At 37.5% G+C, this 20,872-nt stretch overlaps 1 protein-coding gene across 5 annotated transcripts in view; it reads left to right on the top strand.

Annotated features, from left to right (window-relative positions):
• Positions 1–1,209: 1,209 nt before the first annotated feature.
• The window catches only part of LOC127789848 (protein LEO1 homolog), a 67,622-nt gene continuing 47,959 nt past the window's right edge, over positions 1,210–20,872 (top strand). For 2 of the 5 annotated variants that reach the window (XR_008020673.1, XM_052318878.1), the window contains exons 1-5: positions 1,210–1,513; positions 2,127–2,467; positions 3,023–3,158; positions 3,263–3,448; positions 5,256–5,432. Coding sequence is in view for 4 of the 5 variants with exons in the window: in XM_052318878.1 (XP_052174838.1) it covers positions 1,376–1,513; positions 2,127–2,467; positions 3,023–3,158; positions 3,263–3,448; positions 5,256–5,432 (978 nt within the window). In the remaining variant the exon portion in view is untranslated. The remainder of the gene's footprint in view (positions 1,514–2,126; positions 2,468–3,022; positions 3,159–3,262; positions 3,449–5,255; positions 5,433–20,872) is intronic. The other 3 variants (XM_052318879.1, XM_052318876.1, XM_052318877.1) reach the window with 3 other exon arrangements.

Below are 20,872 nucleotides of genomic sequence, written 5' to 3' on the forward strand. Positions count from 1 at the left end.
ATTTAAAACAAACTGAAAAGTCAAAACAGATTTATTTATTTGTATTTTATTATTATAATAGGAAAAAATATTATAAAATTCATTAACTTTAAAATGTATATATTTTTAATAATATATTAACATTGAATATTTTTAATTTACTGAATAATCAAATTTATTGAATAAAATATTATTAAAAAATATTTTCAAAAGTTTAAAGAGAACACGTTTTCTAATTTTTTATTTTGAGAAATAGTTTTTCAAAATGACAAAGAAAATGCGTTTTTAATTTTCTAAAAATACACTATCAAAACAGAAAACTCAAAATGAATTCAAAACTCAAAATTAAAAATTAAAAATAGACTAAATAAATATGTTGTTATATAGTATATATACCCAACAATGTATATTATGCAATGTAATATACACTGCATGTATATATTGCATAATATATTTATGCAGTATATACAATAGTTGCATATATTGTATATACTATATTATATGTAATGTATATTTACTACACATACTATAGTATATATAATGTATACACATATGCAGTTTATAGTAATATACATTCATATAGTTTATGTAAATTAGATTAGTTTGACCTATTCTTGTCTTTCTTATCTAATTTTTAGTTTAAGTGTTTTTGTCGATTCCAATTTTAATTTCGATCTATTTTAAGACTAATATAGACAAATTGAACATCCATAACTCAATCTTTATAAATCGAACTTGAGGTTCAATTTGTACTTATTTATAACAAATCAAACCCTAACTTTGTTAAGAGGTTTAGAGAAGGAATGATATATAAATGTAGAGATATATATATATAGAGAGAGAGAGAGAGAGAGAGAAGAAAAAAGAAGAGGGAAAGGCAGAGAGAAGAAAAAAGAAGAGGGAAAGGCAATCCTAAGGATTGCTACTAACAAATCACAATTCTAGGATGAGGGATTTGATCATATAAAATCTTAGATCAATAGCTGAAATATATGTGGATGAACAAATTTTTATATATAAGAAAAAAAGGTACGAAAGTCAACAGAGAAAGGCAGTTATAGAGGGAGAAAAAAAGAGGAATTGAGAAAATATATAATAATATTTTAATTATTTTGAATAATAAACTGAAATTAACTAATAATAACAAAATTATAATATAATATTAAATTAAAAAATAACTAGAAATACTATTTACATAAAAGAAGTACATAATGCAATTTTATCCGTCGTCCCAGCGTGCATTCCGCCCTAGTAATCCAATTACACACAAATTTGTTTTCCACAAAAACCATTATGTATTCCTAGCCCAGGGCTCGAAGTAGCTGCTTTCGAGCGAGCTTAATCGAACTCTACAGAGGAGAAATAGAGAGAGATTCCGAGATACAGGAAACGAGAGATGGTGGGGGAAGAGAAAAGGCATCAGATGATGCAAAACCTATTCGGTGATCAGTCCGAGGACGAAGAGGAAGAAGAAGAGGAAGAAGAGGAGATCGAATCTGAGCACGAATCGAATCGTCAGCCCGACTACGTTTCTGTATGTTCTTATTTTGTCAATTTCTTATTTTGTCTCAATTTACGGGGCGTTGCACGTTAGGGTTTCTGTTTGGAGATTGAGTAGTAATTTGATAATTTGAGGCCTAATTCCGCAGGCTTAAAGTTGGTAATTCATTGTGAAACAACGCAGTATCAGTTGTCTATAATTTACTGAAGAATGGTGAAGTTGGGGTTATGAATGCCACGTAGGGTTTTTCGTTTTTCGTTTTTGGTGGTGGTGGTGGTGGGGGTTGGAGGTGAATTGTTCATTGGATTGCGTCGGTTTTATTTGTAACATTCGTAGTTGATATGTCATTTGGTCCCAAGGAGAAGGTTGAAAGGGGCTCAACTCAGCCTGTTACACCATCTAACGTTATTGATTTGGTACTCCTCTCTAATGGACTATCGTATTCAACTGCAGGTTTAAAAAAATCAAAGAATTTGGTTGATTTGGCTTTGAGTCATTGATCGTTTAATACATATTTTGGTTGTGGTATATATTTGACATGTTTAATTGATTTACTTTAAATATCCATTTTTACATAGTATATACGTCTTAAAGTTAAACCACATTGGGACCAAGTATTATCTTTCTCTCATGACTTTTGGTCCAGGATGAGGGGGATAGAGGTCTGGAGCCTGAGGGAGAAGGTGAAGCTGAAGTTGAAGGTCAAGGAGAAGCAGAAGTTGAGAGTGAAGGTGACATGCGTGATGCAGAGCATGATCCTGCAGAAAGTGAAGGTGATCGAGATCAAAGTTCTCAGGAAGTGGATGTGGCTGATCAAAGGGAAGAAAGCCAAGGAAAAGAAACAGATAGTGATGAGAAGGAAGAGTACGGCCAAAGGGTAGTTACAAGTAGGAGACGTGATGTGATTGAAAGTGGTTCAGAAAGGTCTGTGGAAAACCATTATAATGATGATGAAGACGAGGAGGTTGATCAGGCTAGGAGTTTGAGGTATTTTGCAGACTTCCTCTTTGTTCTTTCTTTCATGTTCTACATGACTCGAAGGAAATTTATAGCAAGTTTATTTATTCCTGTTACTGCTTGACAATTTTCTTAGATTTATTGTTTGTTGGTGTGCTTCTTTCTGTTCCTTGCTCTCTTGCTTCTTCCTTTAGTGCCCTTTTTCTGTATCTACCTTCTTAATGGTTGTGTGAGACTAACTAATTTTACATTTTTGGGGTTCTTCCATGTTTCATTCCAGTTATGTTTGGTTATTAGTTTAGTTTCGAACCAGTACTCGCTAATGAAGGAAAGCTTTGTGTTTTCCTAATGTTTTTTATACCATTAATCTTTGCTGATTGAGCGCTTATCATTAGTTCTTCTTGATGATAATGTATGGAGATTACAGTGGGTTTTCCTTTCACGATTTTCAAAGTTCTAGTATTCCTCTGCTGTGCCACAATGGGGCCTATTTTATTACTGTACTGTTCTGTACGTTGAAATGTAATATGAAGTATTAATTAATATAATGTAATATGAAGTATTAATATATTAAACTTTCCATAGTAGGTCACCTGGGGAGGATAAAGATGAGACTCACATTTCAAACTCAGCTCCAGAGATTCGTGATGTATTTGGTGACTCTGATGATGAGGAACAAGTTGAGTACACAGTTCAGAATAATGCTGAGGATGATTTAAATGTCTGTATCAGGTTTCTATAAAAATTTGACCCGAGTTTGTTCTTTATTTATGACTTCTATTTAATGCAACAAGGAATCCAAAGCTTTGGGGTTTCCTTTTGTAGAGATCCCTTATGGAAGAGGAAGGGAGCTATGAGAGGAGTCCGAGACCTGAAGAAATGGTTCCTGATGAAGATGCTCTATATGAATCTGAAGAAGAGAACCTTGAGTCCAAAATTAAGGAGAAACCAACTGGCCCTCCATTGGAGCTAGAGATTCCACTCCGCCCTCCACCAGCTCTCCCAGATAAGGTCTGTTTTGATCCTTTTTTCCTATTTGCGGCTATGATGTTTCTAATTATATAATTTCTGTATCACACTTAGGAACTGCATAGATGGAACTAATTCTGTTTACATAGAATGTTCAACATGATTGGTTTATTACTGAAAAGATATTTTTTTCATGATTATTGGCCATGTTAAAGTTCCAGAGTCACCTCATAAGCACATCTTACCTTGTGACTCTGAATGCAAATGATCTTGTGGTGCAACATTGCATGGGATTATCATTCAATAGCATTATAAAAGCAGCAGTGCTTCCAATTAAAAAATGTTTATTGAAATGGATACATGCTTCTGGTTTGTCTATGGGGAAGACTATTATTTGTCTCCACTATACATTTGCTACAAGCTTGGAGAAATTTATTTAAGAACCAGAATAGTGCATAAGCTCTAGCATAGGGCATATAGGCATTTCAAATTCTTATGTTGTTTGTGGTTGTGCATAATGAAAAGAATTGACCTTGAAACTTGTAGCAACTGAAACAAGACCCCTGATATCTTCATTATATCTTTACAGATGGATCATGACTATAGGAGCAATAAAATATTAAACACTAACGTGTAAAATATAAGTGTAATTTTGATGAGAATGTTATGGTGAATGTGTAGCCATAAAAAAAAAGAGACAAAATTACAAATGTGGTTATTTGTAATAAGGTTTGTGTGGCTCCTATTGGAGATAAGATGAGTGAGATGTGATTGACATGGTTTGATCATGTGAGAAGATCAGTAGATATTCTTGCAAGGAAAGCAAATGGAATAGAACAGCTTGTGACAAAAAAGTAGAAAGACAAAAAAAAAAAAAAAAAGGAAAAGAAGAACACTTGGTGGGAAGCTCCTAGGCATGACATGGGTTATAATGGCTGTGCAGACGGAGATTTTCGGTGAGCTAGGATCTATGTAGCTGACATGACCTATTGGTTTAGGCTTGGCGCGTATGTTGTCATTATATTTCTCTACACTGATCTGACTTGTACTATATAAAATAGATGCAAATATAGACTAATGGGTAATAATAAAAAAAGGATTAGGTATGATAAACCCAAACCAAATTATCTTGTTCTTTAAACTGTGCTTCTTTTTTTTTCTTCTAATGGACGCTTGATGAAGACATTTCTTTTTTGGATAGCTTATCTGTAACAACATTTTGTGCTAGAGAGATCATAGATCAACACTTACACTTGGTTGGTTGTTGGCCCTACAAGATTTTCACTCTGTCCTTGTTATGATGAGTGCACACTCTTGTTTGTATGGTATGGATGGTCTACCCATTTTTTTTTTGTATCATAATGGTGAGAAAATCATTTGGGAAAAGATGTTAAAAGAACTGGCGTTTGTTCAAATATTTGATGTGTGCTTTCCTCGTTGTTCAATAAGCTGATGTCAGAGGAGGCATCTTCTCCAGTTTTGTAGCACATGTGGCTTGTGTAGATACTTCAACATTCCTGTTCAATAAGGTGATGTCAGAGGAGGCATCAACATGCCTGTGATACGTTGCACAACATATATGAAAAAGATATATGTTGTGTATGAAAACGAAAAGAGAATATATGAAAAAGAAAAACTGGAAGTAGTTACTGTCAGTGTATGAAAAAGAATTTCATGCTCTTCCTTTCGGGAAGGGAGGACCAGCAACATTGCAGCTTTCTCCAGATCTCCTGGAAAAGCATGAAAAGAAAATGGAACTTGTGTGTAGTTCAATAACAAAATATTTCTTGTCTTTTTCTCTTTTTTACTTTTTCTTTGGTTTATTCTGATGAGGGATTTCTTATTGCAGATGAACATGATTAAAGTTTCTAATATAATGGGCATTGATCCAAAGCCATTTGATCCCAAGACCTATGTTGAAGAGGATGTCTTTGTGACTGATGAGTCTGGATCTAAGAAACGTATTCGCCTAGACAACAATACGGTGCGCTGGAGGATTGCACGAAATCCAGATGGTACAGAATCTGTAAGTGAATAAATGGAGGCATTTGAATTCAGATGTAATCCAATACACATGCACACAAGAAGAATATTATACACTTGAGCATTGTACATCCTGGTTTTATGAGCTATACTTCTGTATGGATGCTGTTGGGATTGAATTTATGCTTTCAGATTTTCTGAATATGGCGAGGAAATTATTGCACTTTCTTTTGTTGAGATGGGATTATATCTTGGATATCTTTCACATTGAACTCTTTTATAAACTGAAATTTCTGGAAAATTACGTTTTTGGAATATATGTCTATTATTCAAAAGTTTCTTTGGATTGCTAAAGAAAAAAGGAGTATTTTGTGGTGGAGCAATACAGCCAAATAATGGTTACACTTGGGAAGTAACTTGGCTTTTGATGTGCTATTTTCCAAATAATAGTGACTCAAATACACATGATACTCACCAAAACCTTATTCTAGCTGTCAGTTAGATTATTGACATAGATAATGGCGCTAATGGAAATTAATTGCATATGTTATTGGAGAATCATAGTGTTGAACGAGGAAGAGAAATTCAAAATTTGAAGCGGCTCAAAAGATGGGATAATGATAAGACTTTAAAGTCTTGTAGATTAGATGTTGTAAACTTGTATTTTAAAGTTTGATTAGCTTCTATAATTTGGGAGATAAGGTATCCTAAAATTTAGGAGATAACATATCTTATCTCATCTCCTACTTTATAGGAGAACAAATAAGAGTAACTATTGTATTTAATCCCTTTCTTGTTTCTAGTCGAATTAATCAAGCAAGAATTCACTGCTTGTTTCATGGTATTATAGCCCTAGGCAAGAACCCTTAGTAGTTTTTTTTTTTTTTTTCTGCCGATTGTTCCGTTTCTCAAAGATCATGGCCAATGCAAATCAAAACCCTATCCTTACTGAAACTTCAGCCACTAGTTCCCTGAGTATGATTCAACCCTCTACTCCTTCTCAATCTTTCCCTAATCTGTCCAGCCATCCAATTGACAACCATCCACTACAAATTACTCACCATAAACTAAATGGGAGTAATTTTTGGGAATGGTTTCAATTCGTTTTACTAGTGATCAAGCGAAAAAGAAAATCAAGCTATTTGACCGGTGCAATTTCTGCTCCTCCATCAACATATGCCTCTTACAGCACTTGGGAAGCAGAAAATTCAACCATCATGGCATGGTTGATAAATTCCATGGAGCCTAGGATTGGAAGGACATATCTCTTCCACAAAACAGCCAAGGAGATTTGGGATTCGGTGCAAGAGATGTACTCAGATTTGGAGAATTCATCTCAAAGTTTCGAAATCAGGTCAGCCATAAGAAACACCAAACAAGGTAACTCGAATGTGACAGATTATTTCAATACTTTGGTAGAATTATGGCATGAGATGGACCTATTCTATACTATTGCTTGGGAGAATGCTGCTGATAGTATTAAGTACAACAAGATGGTTGAAAAAGATCGAATTTTTGATTTTCTCCATGGACTTAACAGTGATCTAGATGAAGTGCGTGGTAGGATTTTAGGTACTAAGCCTCTGCCTACTTTAAGAGAAGTTTTTGTAGAAGTTAGATGAGAAGAAAGCCGATGCAAGGTGATGCTTCAATCGGTTGATGGCCTAGCTCATCAACATTCTGCTCTTGTTACTGTTAAGCAAAGGAAGTTTGTCCAAAAAGATGCAGGGATGTAGAAGCAATGGTGTGATCATTGCAAGAAACCATATCATACGCGAGAGACTTGTTAGAAGATCCATGGCAAACCCGCCAATTGAAAGCCAAAGAATAAGAGAGAAGGTACCAGATCAGCTTATGTAGCTGCTACATCTAGTGAGAATGGACCAAAACCAGTGGATAAAGGACAAAAACAGATTTGAATCTAACAGAGGAACAAATCCAGACCTTGTACCGACTGTTAAATCAGGGTAGCAACTTGGCTAGCCCTTCTAATCATTAATTTACAGCATCAGTTGCTTTGCAAGGTGATCCTCACTACTCTTTGGTGTCAAAACGACTTTCTAAGGATGTATGGATAATAGACACTGGGGTATCTGACCATATGTCTAATTCTATGGACTATATGACTGAATATAGGCCATGTCAAACACTGATTGAGATCTCTATGGCTGATGGTACTATTTCTCTTGCCTTAGGATTTGGTAAAGTTTGTATTTCTAACCTAAAACTTAATGCAATCCTATATGTGCCAGGATTAAGCTACAACCTGTTATTAGTGAATAGAATTACAAATGACATGAATTGCAAAATGATTTTCTTCCCATCCTTCTGTTTATTTCAGGACTAAGCCTTGGGAATGATGATTGGCAGTGCTGAAGCTAAGGATGGTCTCTATTGGTTGAAAGGAAGTCCCTCAAATCCATTCCATTCGAATAAAATTGTTCTAAGTGTTAATTCAAATGCCAAAGCTATGTTATGGCATAAACGTTTAGGACATCCTAGTTTCCCTTATCTTAAATTTTTGTACCCTCAATTCTTTATTAATAAAGATCACACTCTTTCATGTGAACAATGTACTCTTGCAAAACAAACTCGAGCTCATCATTCCATCCAACCCGATAAACCTTCATCACCATTTCATTTGGTTCATAGTGACATTTGGGGCCTTTCTAAACTCCCAAATATTTTAGGCTCTAGGTGGTTCATTACCTTCATGGATGACCACTCTGGGGCTTGTTGGGTATATCTTATGAAAGAGAAATCCGAAGCTAGCAGTATTTTCAAACGATTCCATAAGTTTGTCTTGAATATGTTCCAAACTTCTATTCATATTCTTAGAACTGATAATGGGAGGGAATATTTTTCACATGACATAACCAATTACCTACTTGACAATGGGATTGTGCACCAAAGTTCTTGTCCCTACACACCACAACAAAATGGTGTGGCCGAAAAAAAAAATAGCCATCTCTTAGAAGTTGCTAGAGCCATGATGTTCACCACTCATGTCCCTAATTCTTATTGGGTGAGGCAGTTCTTACGGCCGCCTATCTCATAAATCGTCTTCCCTCCAAGACATTAAACTTCCAAACACCCCTTGAAGCCCTTTGTGCTATATACCCTCATGCCCCATTCTTACAATCTCTTGAGCCTAAAGTGTTTGGTTGTGTTGTCTATGTTCACAACCATAGTATTTCTCACACTAAGCTTTGATCCCAAGGCCCTAAAATGTCTATTCATTGGTTATTCCCCTACCCAAAAGGGATACAAGTGTTGCTGCCCTATGAACCTTATGTATTACATCTCCACCAATGTTACATTCTATGAAGATCTTCCCTTCTATCAGTCCACCTCCTCCATCGATATACCTGCTGATCCTATCTCTGTTCTTCCTTTTTCACTGCCAGTGTATTCTCAAGGGGGAGAAACTCCAACTTATGACAATACACTGACAGTGAAATCAATCCCTATAACAATAGCAACTCCAGTAGCTCCCGAAACAAGCCCAGCAGCTCTTGAAACCAGCCCAGCAGCTCTTGAAACCAGCCCTACAGCTCCTGAAACAACCCCAACAGTTCCTGAAACAGCCCCTGATTCAAAATCAGCAGCTTCTGACCATTGTTCTGGTCAGTCCTATTCATCCCAGCCTCAAACCATTGTTTCTCAGCCTCAGTTTGTCTATTCCTGATGACCAAGGAACCAAACAGGGCTGCAGCAGTGCCAATCATCTCTACCAAAAGCTGCTCCATCAGAGGATGACTGCAGCTTTGATGGAGATATGTCAAGAAACAACATAGAACATGGCACTGACAGTGATGCTATACCTAAGGATGGGTTAGATTGGGCAATGCCAATAGCTTTACGAAAGGGGGTAAGGTCTTGTGCAAAATATCCTATTAAAAATCATTTGACTTATGCTAAGTTATCTCCTATGTTCAAAGGTTTTATTGCTAAAGTTGACAGTATAGTAGTTCCAAAAGACATCCAGGGAGCTATGCAAGATCCTAAATGGAAAGCAGCAATTATGGAGGAAATGAAGACACTAGTTGGGAATGGTACTTGGGATATAGTGAAAAAACCCTTAGACAAGAAAATAGTTGGATGCAAATGGGTATTTACTGTGAAGCACAAATCTAATGGCAGTGTTGAAAGATATAAAGCTCGGTTGGTAACTTAAGGTTTTACTCAAACCTATGGGATAGACTATGAGGAGACCTTTGCTCTTATGGCAAATTAAATTCTATCCGGGTAATCCTTTCTATTGCTATAAATTTAGATTGACCACTATTTCAATTTGATATTAAAAATGCATTTCTAAATGGGGATTTGGATGAGGAAATATATATATGAAAATCCCATCAGGTTTTGAAGATGAGGCTGGTATAGGAAATGTTTGCAAATTGAGGAAGTCATTATATGGTTTGAAGCAATCACCTAGGGTTTGGTTCAAAAAGTTCAGCACAACCTTAATTCAGTTTGGGTATTAACAAGGACAGGCCGATCATACTTTGTTTGTGAAAACCACAGAAAATGGAAAGATATCTATTCTAATTGCTTATGTTGATGATATTATTGTAACAGGAGATGACATACAAGGGATTGAAACCTTAAAGGGGCAGCTGAAGGCCAAATTTGAAGTCAAGGATCTCAGGCTTATGAAATACTTCTTAGGCATGGAGGTTGCTAGAAGCCGAGAAGGGTTATTTATCTCACAAAGGAAGTACACCATTGATTTGCTAAAGGACACCAGGATGATGGCTTCTAGACTTACTGGAACTCCACTAGACAAAGGCTGGAAATCAAGAGAAGAAGATGATGATGTCCCTGTAGACAAGGAAAGGTACCAATGTTTGGTAGGAAGATTGATTTATTTGTCTCTTACTAGGCCTGACATAGCCTATGCAGTAAGTAAAATAAGTCAATACATGCATTCACCCACACAAAGACACATGGATGCCGTTTTTCATGTGCTAAGGTATCTTAAAGGAACCCTTGGAAAAGGGTTGATGTTTTAGAAAACCAAGAAAAGAGAAATTGAAGGATTTGTGGATGCAGATTGGGCAGACTCAAGTGAAGACAACAGGTCAACAACTGGGTATTGTACCAAGGTATAGGGAAATGTTGTGACATGGAGAAGTAAAAAGCAATCAGTGGTGGCTCGTAGTAGTGCTGAGATAGAATTTCAAACTATAGCTGAAGGAATATGTGAAGTTATTTGGTTAGAAAGGCTATTGGGAGATCCGAAGATACCCTTGGTTCAACCTACAAGGGCATACAGCGATAGTAGGTCGGCAATAAGCATAGTAAAGAATCCTATCCAACATGATCGCATGAAACATGTTAGGATAGACATAAGCTTTATAAAACGAGAAATTGGAGAAGGGGGAATAATTTTGTCTTATATTCTTACCAATGATCAAATTGCGGATGTATTCACAAAGGCCATGGCAAGACCCGGATTTGAATTTCTAATTGGAAAGTTGGGGATGACTAGCATCTACTCCTCAGTTTGAGGGGGAGTGTTGAACGAGGAAGAGAAATTCAAAATTTGAAGAGGCTCAAAAGATGGGATAATGATAAGACTTTAAAGTCTTGTAGATTAGATGTAAACTTGTATTTTAAAGTTTGATTAGCTTCTATTGTCGTGACATTTGTATTAGATTAGATTAAATGTAAAACAAGTTTTCTTTGTATTGTTGCATGATTCGTTTCTGTTTTAGTGTTAGAATTAATCTATCTTCTAGAAGGTCTGTTTCTAGAAGGGGCAGCTGACCAATTAGGTTAGTTCGATCAGTTGGGCAAGCGGTTTTATCTTGTAACCCACGCCCCTATATCTTATAAATAGGGGTCATGGGATAGGAAAAAGATTAGAGGTTTTAGCGCGCCTATTTTCGGGAAAGGTTAGTTTCCTGTTGCTGTCTTGTATTTGGGATTGAGTGCGAGAGGTAGAGAGTGGCTGGTTTATAGCTTGTATTCTCTAGGATCCTAATAGCTTTTAGTGTATATGGGCGAAGGGGGATTCCAGTTCTCATTGTAATCATCTCATGGAAGTTTCAAGATAGTGGATCAAAGTGGCGCCTAGCAGTCTGGATGTAGGTCTTGTTTTCAAGACCGAACTAGGATAATTCCTTGCGTGTTCTTGTTGTGTGTGTGTCTGTATGTGTTATTCCTTTATGTGTTTCCATTATCGGTGTGTTCTTAAGTTGGTAGTGAGCTAGTTGAGTTGAGAGAATCGGTGGAGTGTTGTGAGTTACTCTAACAACTTGGAATCAGAGCCAAGAAGTCTTCTTAGGCGATCAAGATTTTCAAGAAACTCAAGGAAGCTCGCTCACCTCAAAAAAACGATATGGCGCCATCTACCTCTAGATTTGACATCAAAAAATTCGATGGATCAAATGACTTCAGTCTATGGAGGATAAAGATGGAAGCACTTCTTTGTAGTCAAGGACTCGAAGAAGCTCTGGAACAAGAAGCCAAGACAACAGACGCGACCACTGGGAAAGAAGTACCGATGCTGATTGAGGAACAAGAAACGACTAAGAAAGAAATCAACAAAAAGGCTTACAGTATTCTGATCTTAAGCCTAGGAGATAAAGTACTTCGAGAAGTCTCTAAGTGGAAGACTGCAGTAGAAATTTGGAAGAACTTGAAGATCTCTACCTCCAAAGAATGCTGTCCAGCCGTCTCTTCTTAAAGGCTAGGTTTTTTAATTTCAAAATGCAAGAATCCCAGATATTGCATGACCATATAGATGATTTTAATAAGCTGTGCCTAGACTTAGAGAACATAGGAGTGAAGTATGAAGAAAAGGATAAGGCTTTTGTTCTGTTATACTCTCTAAGTCCTATGAGAATTTTGTAGACATCGTTCAACATGGTAGAGATAAGCTCTCATTAGAAGATGCCATAGGTTCTTTAAATTCAAAAGAACTTAGGTTCAAAATGAATGAGAAAACCTCTCCTGGGGATGCCTTATCAGTTAGGTCAAGAAGCACTAAGAAAGAACATAAAACTAGGGGTAAATCAAGGTCTAAGTCTAGAAATGGGAAAGGCCCGATAAAATGTTACTATTTCCAGCAAGAAGGCCACATTAAACGGCTATGCCCAAAGAGAAAGAAAGACTTAGCGGATAAAGAAAAGTCAGGAGATGGAGGAGCCAACTATTGTGACTCTGGTTATGATAGTTCGGAAGCCCTAATTGTTAGTGAATGTTCAAACAACCTAGAGTGGGTTCTAGACTCTAGCTGCTCTTTTCATATGACCCCAAGAAAGCAGTGGTTGCAAAACTTCAAGGAAATCAATGGTGGAAAGGTCTTGCTTGGCAATGACCATGAATGTAAGGTTCAAGGGGTGGGAGATATTAGGCTAAAGCTTCATGAAGGCTCCGTAAGAACCCTCACATCAGTAAAGTATGTCCTTGATTTGAAGAGAAATCTGGTTTCTCTTGGAGAGCTAGACATAAATGGTTTTAAGTTTAAAGGTGATGGTGGATCATTTCAGATTTCAAAGGGGTCATTGATCTGTATGAAGACTGTTTTAAAGAATGAGATTTACCTATTGCAGGCCACCACTCTATGTGGTGAAGCTTCAGCTGTTAGCATTAATTCTAGATCCAAAGCAAGTCTGTGGCATTTAAGAATGTCACACATAAGTGAGCAAGGGCTCAAGGAACTTGCTAACTAGGGAATTTTAGATGTGGGGCAGTCTCTAGAATTACCTAAATGTGAATCCTGCATTTTAAGTAAGGCAGCCAAAGTAAAATTCAGCAAATTAGCAATCCATTCTTCTAAAGCACCCCTAGACTACATACATTCTGATTTATGAGGATCAGTCCAAACAAAAACCCATGGAGGTTCTCGATACTTCCTATCTATTATAGATGATTTCTCAAGAATGTTGTGGGTATATGTTCTAAAATCAAAAGATAACACTTTTGACACATTTAAATCCTGAAAGAGTATGGTAGAAAACCAAAAGGGCAGGCCAGTTAAGGCAATTAGAACTGATAATGGGTTGGAATTTTGTAACAAAGAGTTTGACCAAATGTGTAAAGAAGGTGGCATAATTAGACATCTTACAGCTCCCGAAAATCCCAAGCAAAATGGGGTTGCCGAGAGGATGAATAGAACTCTCTTGGAAAGGGTAAGGTGCATGCTATTTCATTCTCAATTACCCAAGACTTTTTGGGGGGAAGCAGTTGCTGCTGTAGCCCATGTCCTTAATAGAACCCCCTCAAAAGCTATCAGCCTCCAAACCCCTTATGAAAAGTGGATCAGCCATAAACCAAGCTTAACCCATCTTAGAGTATTCAGTTGCCTAGCCTATGCACATGTAAAGCAAGGTAAACTAGAACCTAGGGCTAAGAAATGCCTTTTTATCGGTTACCCATCAGGTGTTAAAGGTTGCAAGCTATGGAACTTAGAATCAAATGGACCTAGGACCATAGTTACTAGAGATGAAACATTTGATGAAGACTCTACCATAAAATTAGGAAGTAATGAACCTCAGTCAAATCAGGAAGAATCTGGAGAATCAGTTCAGGTGGAGATTCCAAATGAAACCCCAAATCTGACTCAAGATATCTCAGATTTCGAGCATCTTGATCCTAAACCTTTAAGTAACCATGACCAAGACCAAGGATCTTCTCAAGTGGAAGAGGAAGAAGGTGACAGTGACGTAGACTCAAGCCTTAGAGAACCCCCTAATCCTGATAGATATAACATGGCAAGAGATAGGTAGCCTAGATCTCGTAGGCCTCCCCAAAGATATGGTTTCTCAGACCTGGTAGCTTATGCTTTTAATAGTGCTTCAGAATCCATAGGAGAGGAACCCCTTACCTATGAAGAGGCAATGGCCTCAAAAGATGCAGACAAGTGGCTGGAAGCCATGAAATCTGAAATTGCATCTCTTAAGAAGAATCATGCCTGGGAATTGTTTGAAAAACCAAGAGGACAGCATGTGGTAGGCTGCAAATGGCTGTATAAAATTAAAGAGGGAGCAAGAGAAAATTCTAAGCCTTGGTTTAAGGCTAGACTAGTGGCTAGGGGCTTCACTCAAGTTCAGGGAGTTGATTTTAATGAAGTGTTCTCACCAGTTGTGAGGCACACTTCCATAAGAATTCTCCTATCTATCACTGCTCAATTGGACTTATATCTTGAGCAAATGGATGTTACAACCACCTTCCTCCATGGGGACTTAGAGGAGAGGATTTTGATAGATTAACCAAAAGGTTTTGAAGCTAAGGGAAAGGTGGAGAAAGTATGCTTACTTAGAAAGTCCTTGTATGGACTTAAGCAGTCCCCAAGGCAGTGGTACCAAAAATTTGATTCGGTTATGTTAGGCCATGGATACTTTAGGAGTTCCTATGATTGTTGCATCTATTTTAAGCATATATCTTCTAGTATTTCCATATATTTATTGCTCTATGTAGATGACATGCTTATAGCAAGTCAGTCCTCTCAAGAAATCCAGCTTCTCAAGGATAAATTGAGGTCTGAATTTGAAATGAAAGAGCTAGGGGAAGCTAGAAAAATTCTAAGGATGGAAATTTCAAGAGATAAACACCATAGGAAGATATATCTTTCTCAGAAATCCTACTTAGCAAAGCTGCTAGTTAGATTCGCTATGGCTAAAGCTTAGGCAGTCAGTCTGCTGTTTGCTACCCATTTCAAGTTATCTTTAGACTAGTCCCCTAAAGATGAAGAAGAGAAGAGGGAAATGGAGCATACCCCTTACTTGAGTCTAGTAGGCAGCATCACGTATAGCATGGTGTGTGCTCGACCCGACTTGGCACATGGAATGAGTGTCATCAGCCAGTTTATGGCCAATCCAGGGAAATCTCACTGGATGGCAGTGAAATGGATGCTTAGATATATTAAAGGGTCTATAAAGAATGCTTTAACCTATGGTGGAGCTAAGTTAGGAGAGGAAGCTAGCATCCTAGGATACTCGGATGCTGACTATACTGTCGACATAGACAAGAGAAGATCCACAACCGGCTATGTCTTTAGGCTGTGGAATTCTACAATTAGTTGGAAGTCAAACTTGCAACATGTGGTAGCATTGTCCACCATCGAGGTAGAATACATAGCTGTTTCTGATGCAATTAAGGAAGCTATGTGGCTTAAGGGTCTAGTTAGTGAGCTCCTAGGGGTAGATGTCAAGCAACTTTGATGTGTGATAGTCAAAGTGCTATACATTTGTCCAAAAATCAAGCCCATCATGAAAGAACTAAGCATATAGATGTAAGGCATCATTTCATAAGGCAAATTGTTGAAGATAAAACTGTTTTTCTAACCAAGATTGCAGGTGAAGACAATGCGGCGGATATGTTTACAAAACCAGTACCTACAGCAAAGCTGAAGCACAACATGAGGATCCTTCAGATAGATCCAGGAGGACAGTGATGATGCTGGGTAGGGGAGATCATTTCAAGGTCGAAGATGAAGCCTAATCAAAGTACAAATACGTGGAGAATTTGTTGTGACATTTGTATTAGATTAGATTAAATGTAAAACAAGTTTTCGTTGTATTGCTGCATGATTCGTTTTTGTTTTAGTGTTAGAATTAATCTCTCTTCTAGAAGGTCTGTTTCTAGAAGGGGCAGCTGACCAATTAGGTTAGTTCGGTCAGTTGGGCAAGCGGTTTTACCTTGTAACCCACACCCCTATATCTTATAAATAGGGGTCATGGGATAGGAAAAAGATTAGAGGTTTTAGCGCGCCTATTTTCGGGAAAGGTTAGTTTCTTGTTGCTGTCTTGTATTTGGGATTGAGTGCGAGAGGTAGAGAGTGGCTGGTTTGTAGCTTGTATTCTCTAGGATCCTAATAGCTTTTAGTGTATATGAGCGAAGGGGGATTCTAGTTCTCGTTGTAATCATCTCATGGAAGTTTCAAGATAGTGGATCAAAGTGGCGCCTATTAGTCTGGATGTAGGTCTTATTTTCAAGACCGAACCAGGATAATTCCTTGCGTGTTCTTGCTATGTGTGTGTCTGTATGTGTTATTCCTTTATGTGTTTCCATTATCGGTGTGTTCTTGAGTTGGTAGTGAGCTAGTTGAGTTGAGAGAATTGGTGGAGTGTTGTGAGTTACTCTAACATCTATAATTTAGGAGATAAGGTATCCTAAAATTTAGGAGATAACATATCTTATCTCATCTCCTACTTTATAGGAGAACATATAAGAATAACTATTGTATTTAATCCCTTTCTTGTTTCTAGTCGAATTAATCAAGCAAGAAGTTAGTGCTTGTTTCACATAGCATTGTCTTCTTCCTTAATTCTTTCCTCTTCTTGTTTTTGTATGTATAACTTTGTAATGAGAAACTTAAAGATAAAATGACACCACTGATAGCCACAGGGAGCTGCTCTAGTTGTTTCCAGAGTTTACTAAATTTTCTTCCTCTAGATTCCGTAGCATTGGGTATCACATTCTACCCAGCCCACTATCATATGATAATTTAAATCTTCTCACCCCCTCATGAAAGTATTGACCTTCAGTTGGTATTGCAAATCAATTGCAAGATTGCTTGAGTGCAATGAACATCAATTACATCGAGCAAGTTGTGTCAATAGGCGTCTTGGAAAATAGGTGTAATTAACATTTTTGTTTTCATCCAAACATTGGCATATTATTTGAGCTAAGCTTGTTTTGATAGATGCTGCCCTTGTGATTGAGCTTGGTTAGCCATTGTTGAAGTATATAAGTGAGGGTACTAATGTAATTAGGGTACTTAATATATTCTTGTATATATAACTTGTGTTATACATTTTAGAAATAGAGATTATTTTATTTCACCACGTGGAGTCAGAGCTAAAAATCAAGTCTGAAAAATGCCTAGAAACTAAGAGGTTGCAACTGAACTCGAGGATTACAACCAGATCTGCAGTTGTGAAGGAAGGAATCGCTGAAATCACAACCAAATCTGCAGGTACGAAGTACTGGAAGTCGCAATCTGCAAATAAAAAATTGCGAGCAAGTTCCACACCCAGTGAGGATGCAAGGTCGGTGAGCGTAAGTAAAGTCAATGACTGTCGGTGTTACCTAGTTCTATCAAATGTGTTTTTCTTGGTCATTCATGTCTTTAGAAGGGATATTGATGCAACTCCCTCGAGTTGGCTTGCTATTTTCTTTTTGCTCATGTTACCATTTTTGAGTCCTCTCCTTATTTTCCTTCATCTTCTACATTATAGGACTTGGTGTTGCCTAGCCTACCTTTGCTAGTTCCCTTTCTTGCTCTTCCCTCTCCTTCTCCACCTTCATCTTCATCTTGCCTTGATCGCTTTGATCTTCAGACCTATTTGTGATGTCGACATTTGCCCAACGATAGAGCTCGTCGATGACAAACCTATGGAGCCCTCACTAGACTCATCCATTATGTTGATTGGTCCTTCCACCTCCAATCCATCCCTTATTGTTCTTGATCTTAACTTGCCTATTGCTTTTCGTAAATGTACTCGTCGTTGCACTACTAGCATCCCATTTCACATTTTGTTAGTTATCACTTTATTTCTTGGGTATTCTGCTTTCGTCTTTTTTTGTCTTCTATTTCTCTTCTAAGACTATTATAGAAGCCCTATCTCATCTAGGTTGGTGGGATGCTATGGTTGAAGAAATGTTTGCTTTACATTCTAATGGAATTTGGGGCTTTGCACCTTTTCCAAAGGGAAAGTCTATTGTTGGATGTCATTAGGTTTTACTATTAAAGTTGGTGTTGATGGCCACATTGATCGCCTCAAGGCCAACCTTCTAGTGAAAGGGACCGGCCTAGTGTGTCACCTACGAAAATCCTATGTGGCTTAAAGTAGTCTCCTCGAGCTTAGTTTGGTAGATTCAGTTCAGTTGTCTTAGAGTTTAGGTTAGCTCAGAGTGGAGCTGATCATTTTGCCTTTTATCACTCTCATTTTGGTCACCATATTCTCTTGGTGTATATGTTGATGATATAGTTATATAGGGAATGATGATGATGGTATCACTAAGTTGAAGCTCACCTTTAATGATAGTTTTAGACCAAGGATTTGGGTCCCTTGAAATATTTCCTTAGTATTGAGGTGGCTCAGTTAAAGCAGGAAATCTATATTTCTTAGAGGAAGTATACCTTGGATATACTTGAGGAGATAGGGATGCTTGGATGCATGCCTATAGAGACCCATGTGGACCCAAATATCAAGTTGCTTTTGGGGCAAGGGGAGCTTATTTTTGACCCTTGGCATTATCGTCAATTAGTTGGCAAGCTTAATTACCTCACAATCACTCGTCTTGATGTGTGATAAGTTAGTTTCTAGATTCACCTTGTGATAGTCACTAGAATGCAATGTTTCATATTCCTCAATATATATTAAAGGTGCCCTTGATCATGGTGTGATATATTGAGATCATGGATGGGATATACAGATGCTGGTTGGGGAGAATAAAAAACATCTGCCTACAAAGTCTCTTCAAATAAAGACTATTTATACTAAGGTACTAATCCTTGATCACATAGGAGGTCTTCGTCACAAGGAATCCATCTAATATAAGAAATCTCTCTTTTTTTGAAAGACCATGACTACTTAATAAAACTAATAAATAAAAAGTATTTAAAGCTAATAACTTAAATACTAGGCGTAATTAAACAAATAAAAATAAAATAGAAACACTAAAAACAAAAAAACTGCTCCTGGGTCAATCTCCTTGGGATGAAAAGAAACTCGGTGTCAGATTCTAGATAGGACAGAGAATTCTTAGTCGATTTGGATGAGAATTGGGTGGGAGAGAGTGGTTTTGTAGAAAGAGAGGGAAGAATAGAGAATTGGGGGAGGAAAGATCAAGAGAGGGAGAGAGAGAATTGGAGGCGGGAAAACCAAAAAATTCTTCAATTGTTTTCGATGCCTTGAAAAATGGCTGGGTCAACTCTTACATATTGATCCACAGCAAGAGATCAATGCCAAAAGCGGTTACCCATTCTTTGAGTGCAACCTATAATGCTTACAGCTATGTGCAACCCCCTTATATCTATAACTACCCCTTAATGTAAAAAGCCTTAAGGTCTAGGTACATGACACTTCCCCCCCCCCCCCCCCCCCCCCCCCTTGGCCGCCCTCTTGAAATATTTCTTATCCTCAAGAAATACTAAGTAAATTGGTGGTGGTATGATTAGGAGCTCTTAGAAACTGATTCAAGACTTAGATTTGCCAATCTCTCTTCACTCCTCACCCGGAAATCAAGATAACAATAGAATATATATATAACAAGAATTGAAACAGTAAGGAAATGAAAGATAAGAACAATCAAACCATCCAAGAAGCACAGAATTATCCTAGTTCGGACTACTTTAAAGCAATCCTACATCCAGCCTTCTCTCCGAGAATAAATCCACTAGAAACTAGTTGAAAGAAGATACAAGAACCTCTTTTCTCTCTCTCGCACAAGTTCACTGCACTCTCAAGAGAATACAAGGACTAACTTTATCTCTAAGCCTTTCTCTCTCTCTCTCGCTCTCTCGGCAACATCACTTGCATATGGAGAACAATCAGAATGATTTGTGTGTTATGATCGACTGCAAGCTCTCGCCTCCTATTTATAAACTACAGGGAGGCGGCAATTACAAGGGTATAGAACTTAGTCTATACAAAAGACTAACGTACCCCTCATAATAAAAATAACTAAGTTGACTAATCTAACTTAGAATAAAAAAATACAGTCAGAAAAATATCTTCATTCTAATAGGTTCTTTTCTTCAACTTCTAGAGCTAATCTTCCATGCAAAAACGCAACAGGTGGTATTGGGAAATTGCTTGAGAAGTTTGGGTAAATACTCCCATGTGTTGTTGTCAGGGTGTAGAGAGGACTATTTGACCAACATCTGGATTAGAGGGGCTCCTTGCTTGTAAATTACTCGTTATCCATGATAGCCATCGGTTCCACTGTTCTAACTTCTTCACTGAGGCTAGGGGGAATTGCAGCACTTGCCACGTGTCCCGACAAATTTCTTGAGTAGGGAAACATGGAATACCAGGTGAATCTGTGTTCCCTCTGATAGTTGCAGTCTGTAAACCACTTTTCCTATCTTTTTCGTAACAAGATAAGGACCATAGAATTTTGGGCCCAATTTAGAGATTTGCTGATGAGATAGGGTTTTTAGCTGGGGTTGCCTTAGTCTTAAGTAAACCTTATCCCCTACTGCAAATTCTCTCTTACCTCACTTCTTGTCTACAATTTACTTGATCCAATTTTCTTCATTAGCCAATTTTTTCTTCAATATCTGTAATATATTTTGCCTTTGCTGTAAATATGCATCAATTGCTGCTACTGTAGTATGCCCCCCAATAGCTGGTAGTAGGGATGCTTTGTAGCCATAAAAAGCTTTGAATGATGTCATTTTGATTGAGTTGTGGTGGCTGGAGTTGTACCACCACTGAGCTAGGGACAACCATTTATGTCATCCCTTAGGTTGTAGGAAACAAAGGCACTGGAGGTATGTTTCTAGGCATTGATTTACTCTCT

The sequence above is a fragment of the Diospyros lotus genome, chromosome 14 (assembly GCF_014633365.1).
Source record: "Diospyros lotus cultivar Yz01 chromosome 14, ASM1463336v1, whole genome shotgun sequence".
Taxonomy (NCBI): Eukaryota; Viridiplantae; Streptophyta; class Magnoliopsida; order Ericales; family Ebenaceae; genus Diospyros; species Diospyros lotus.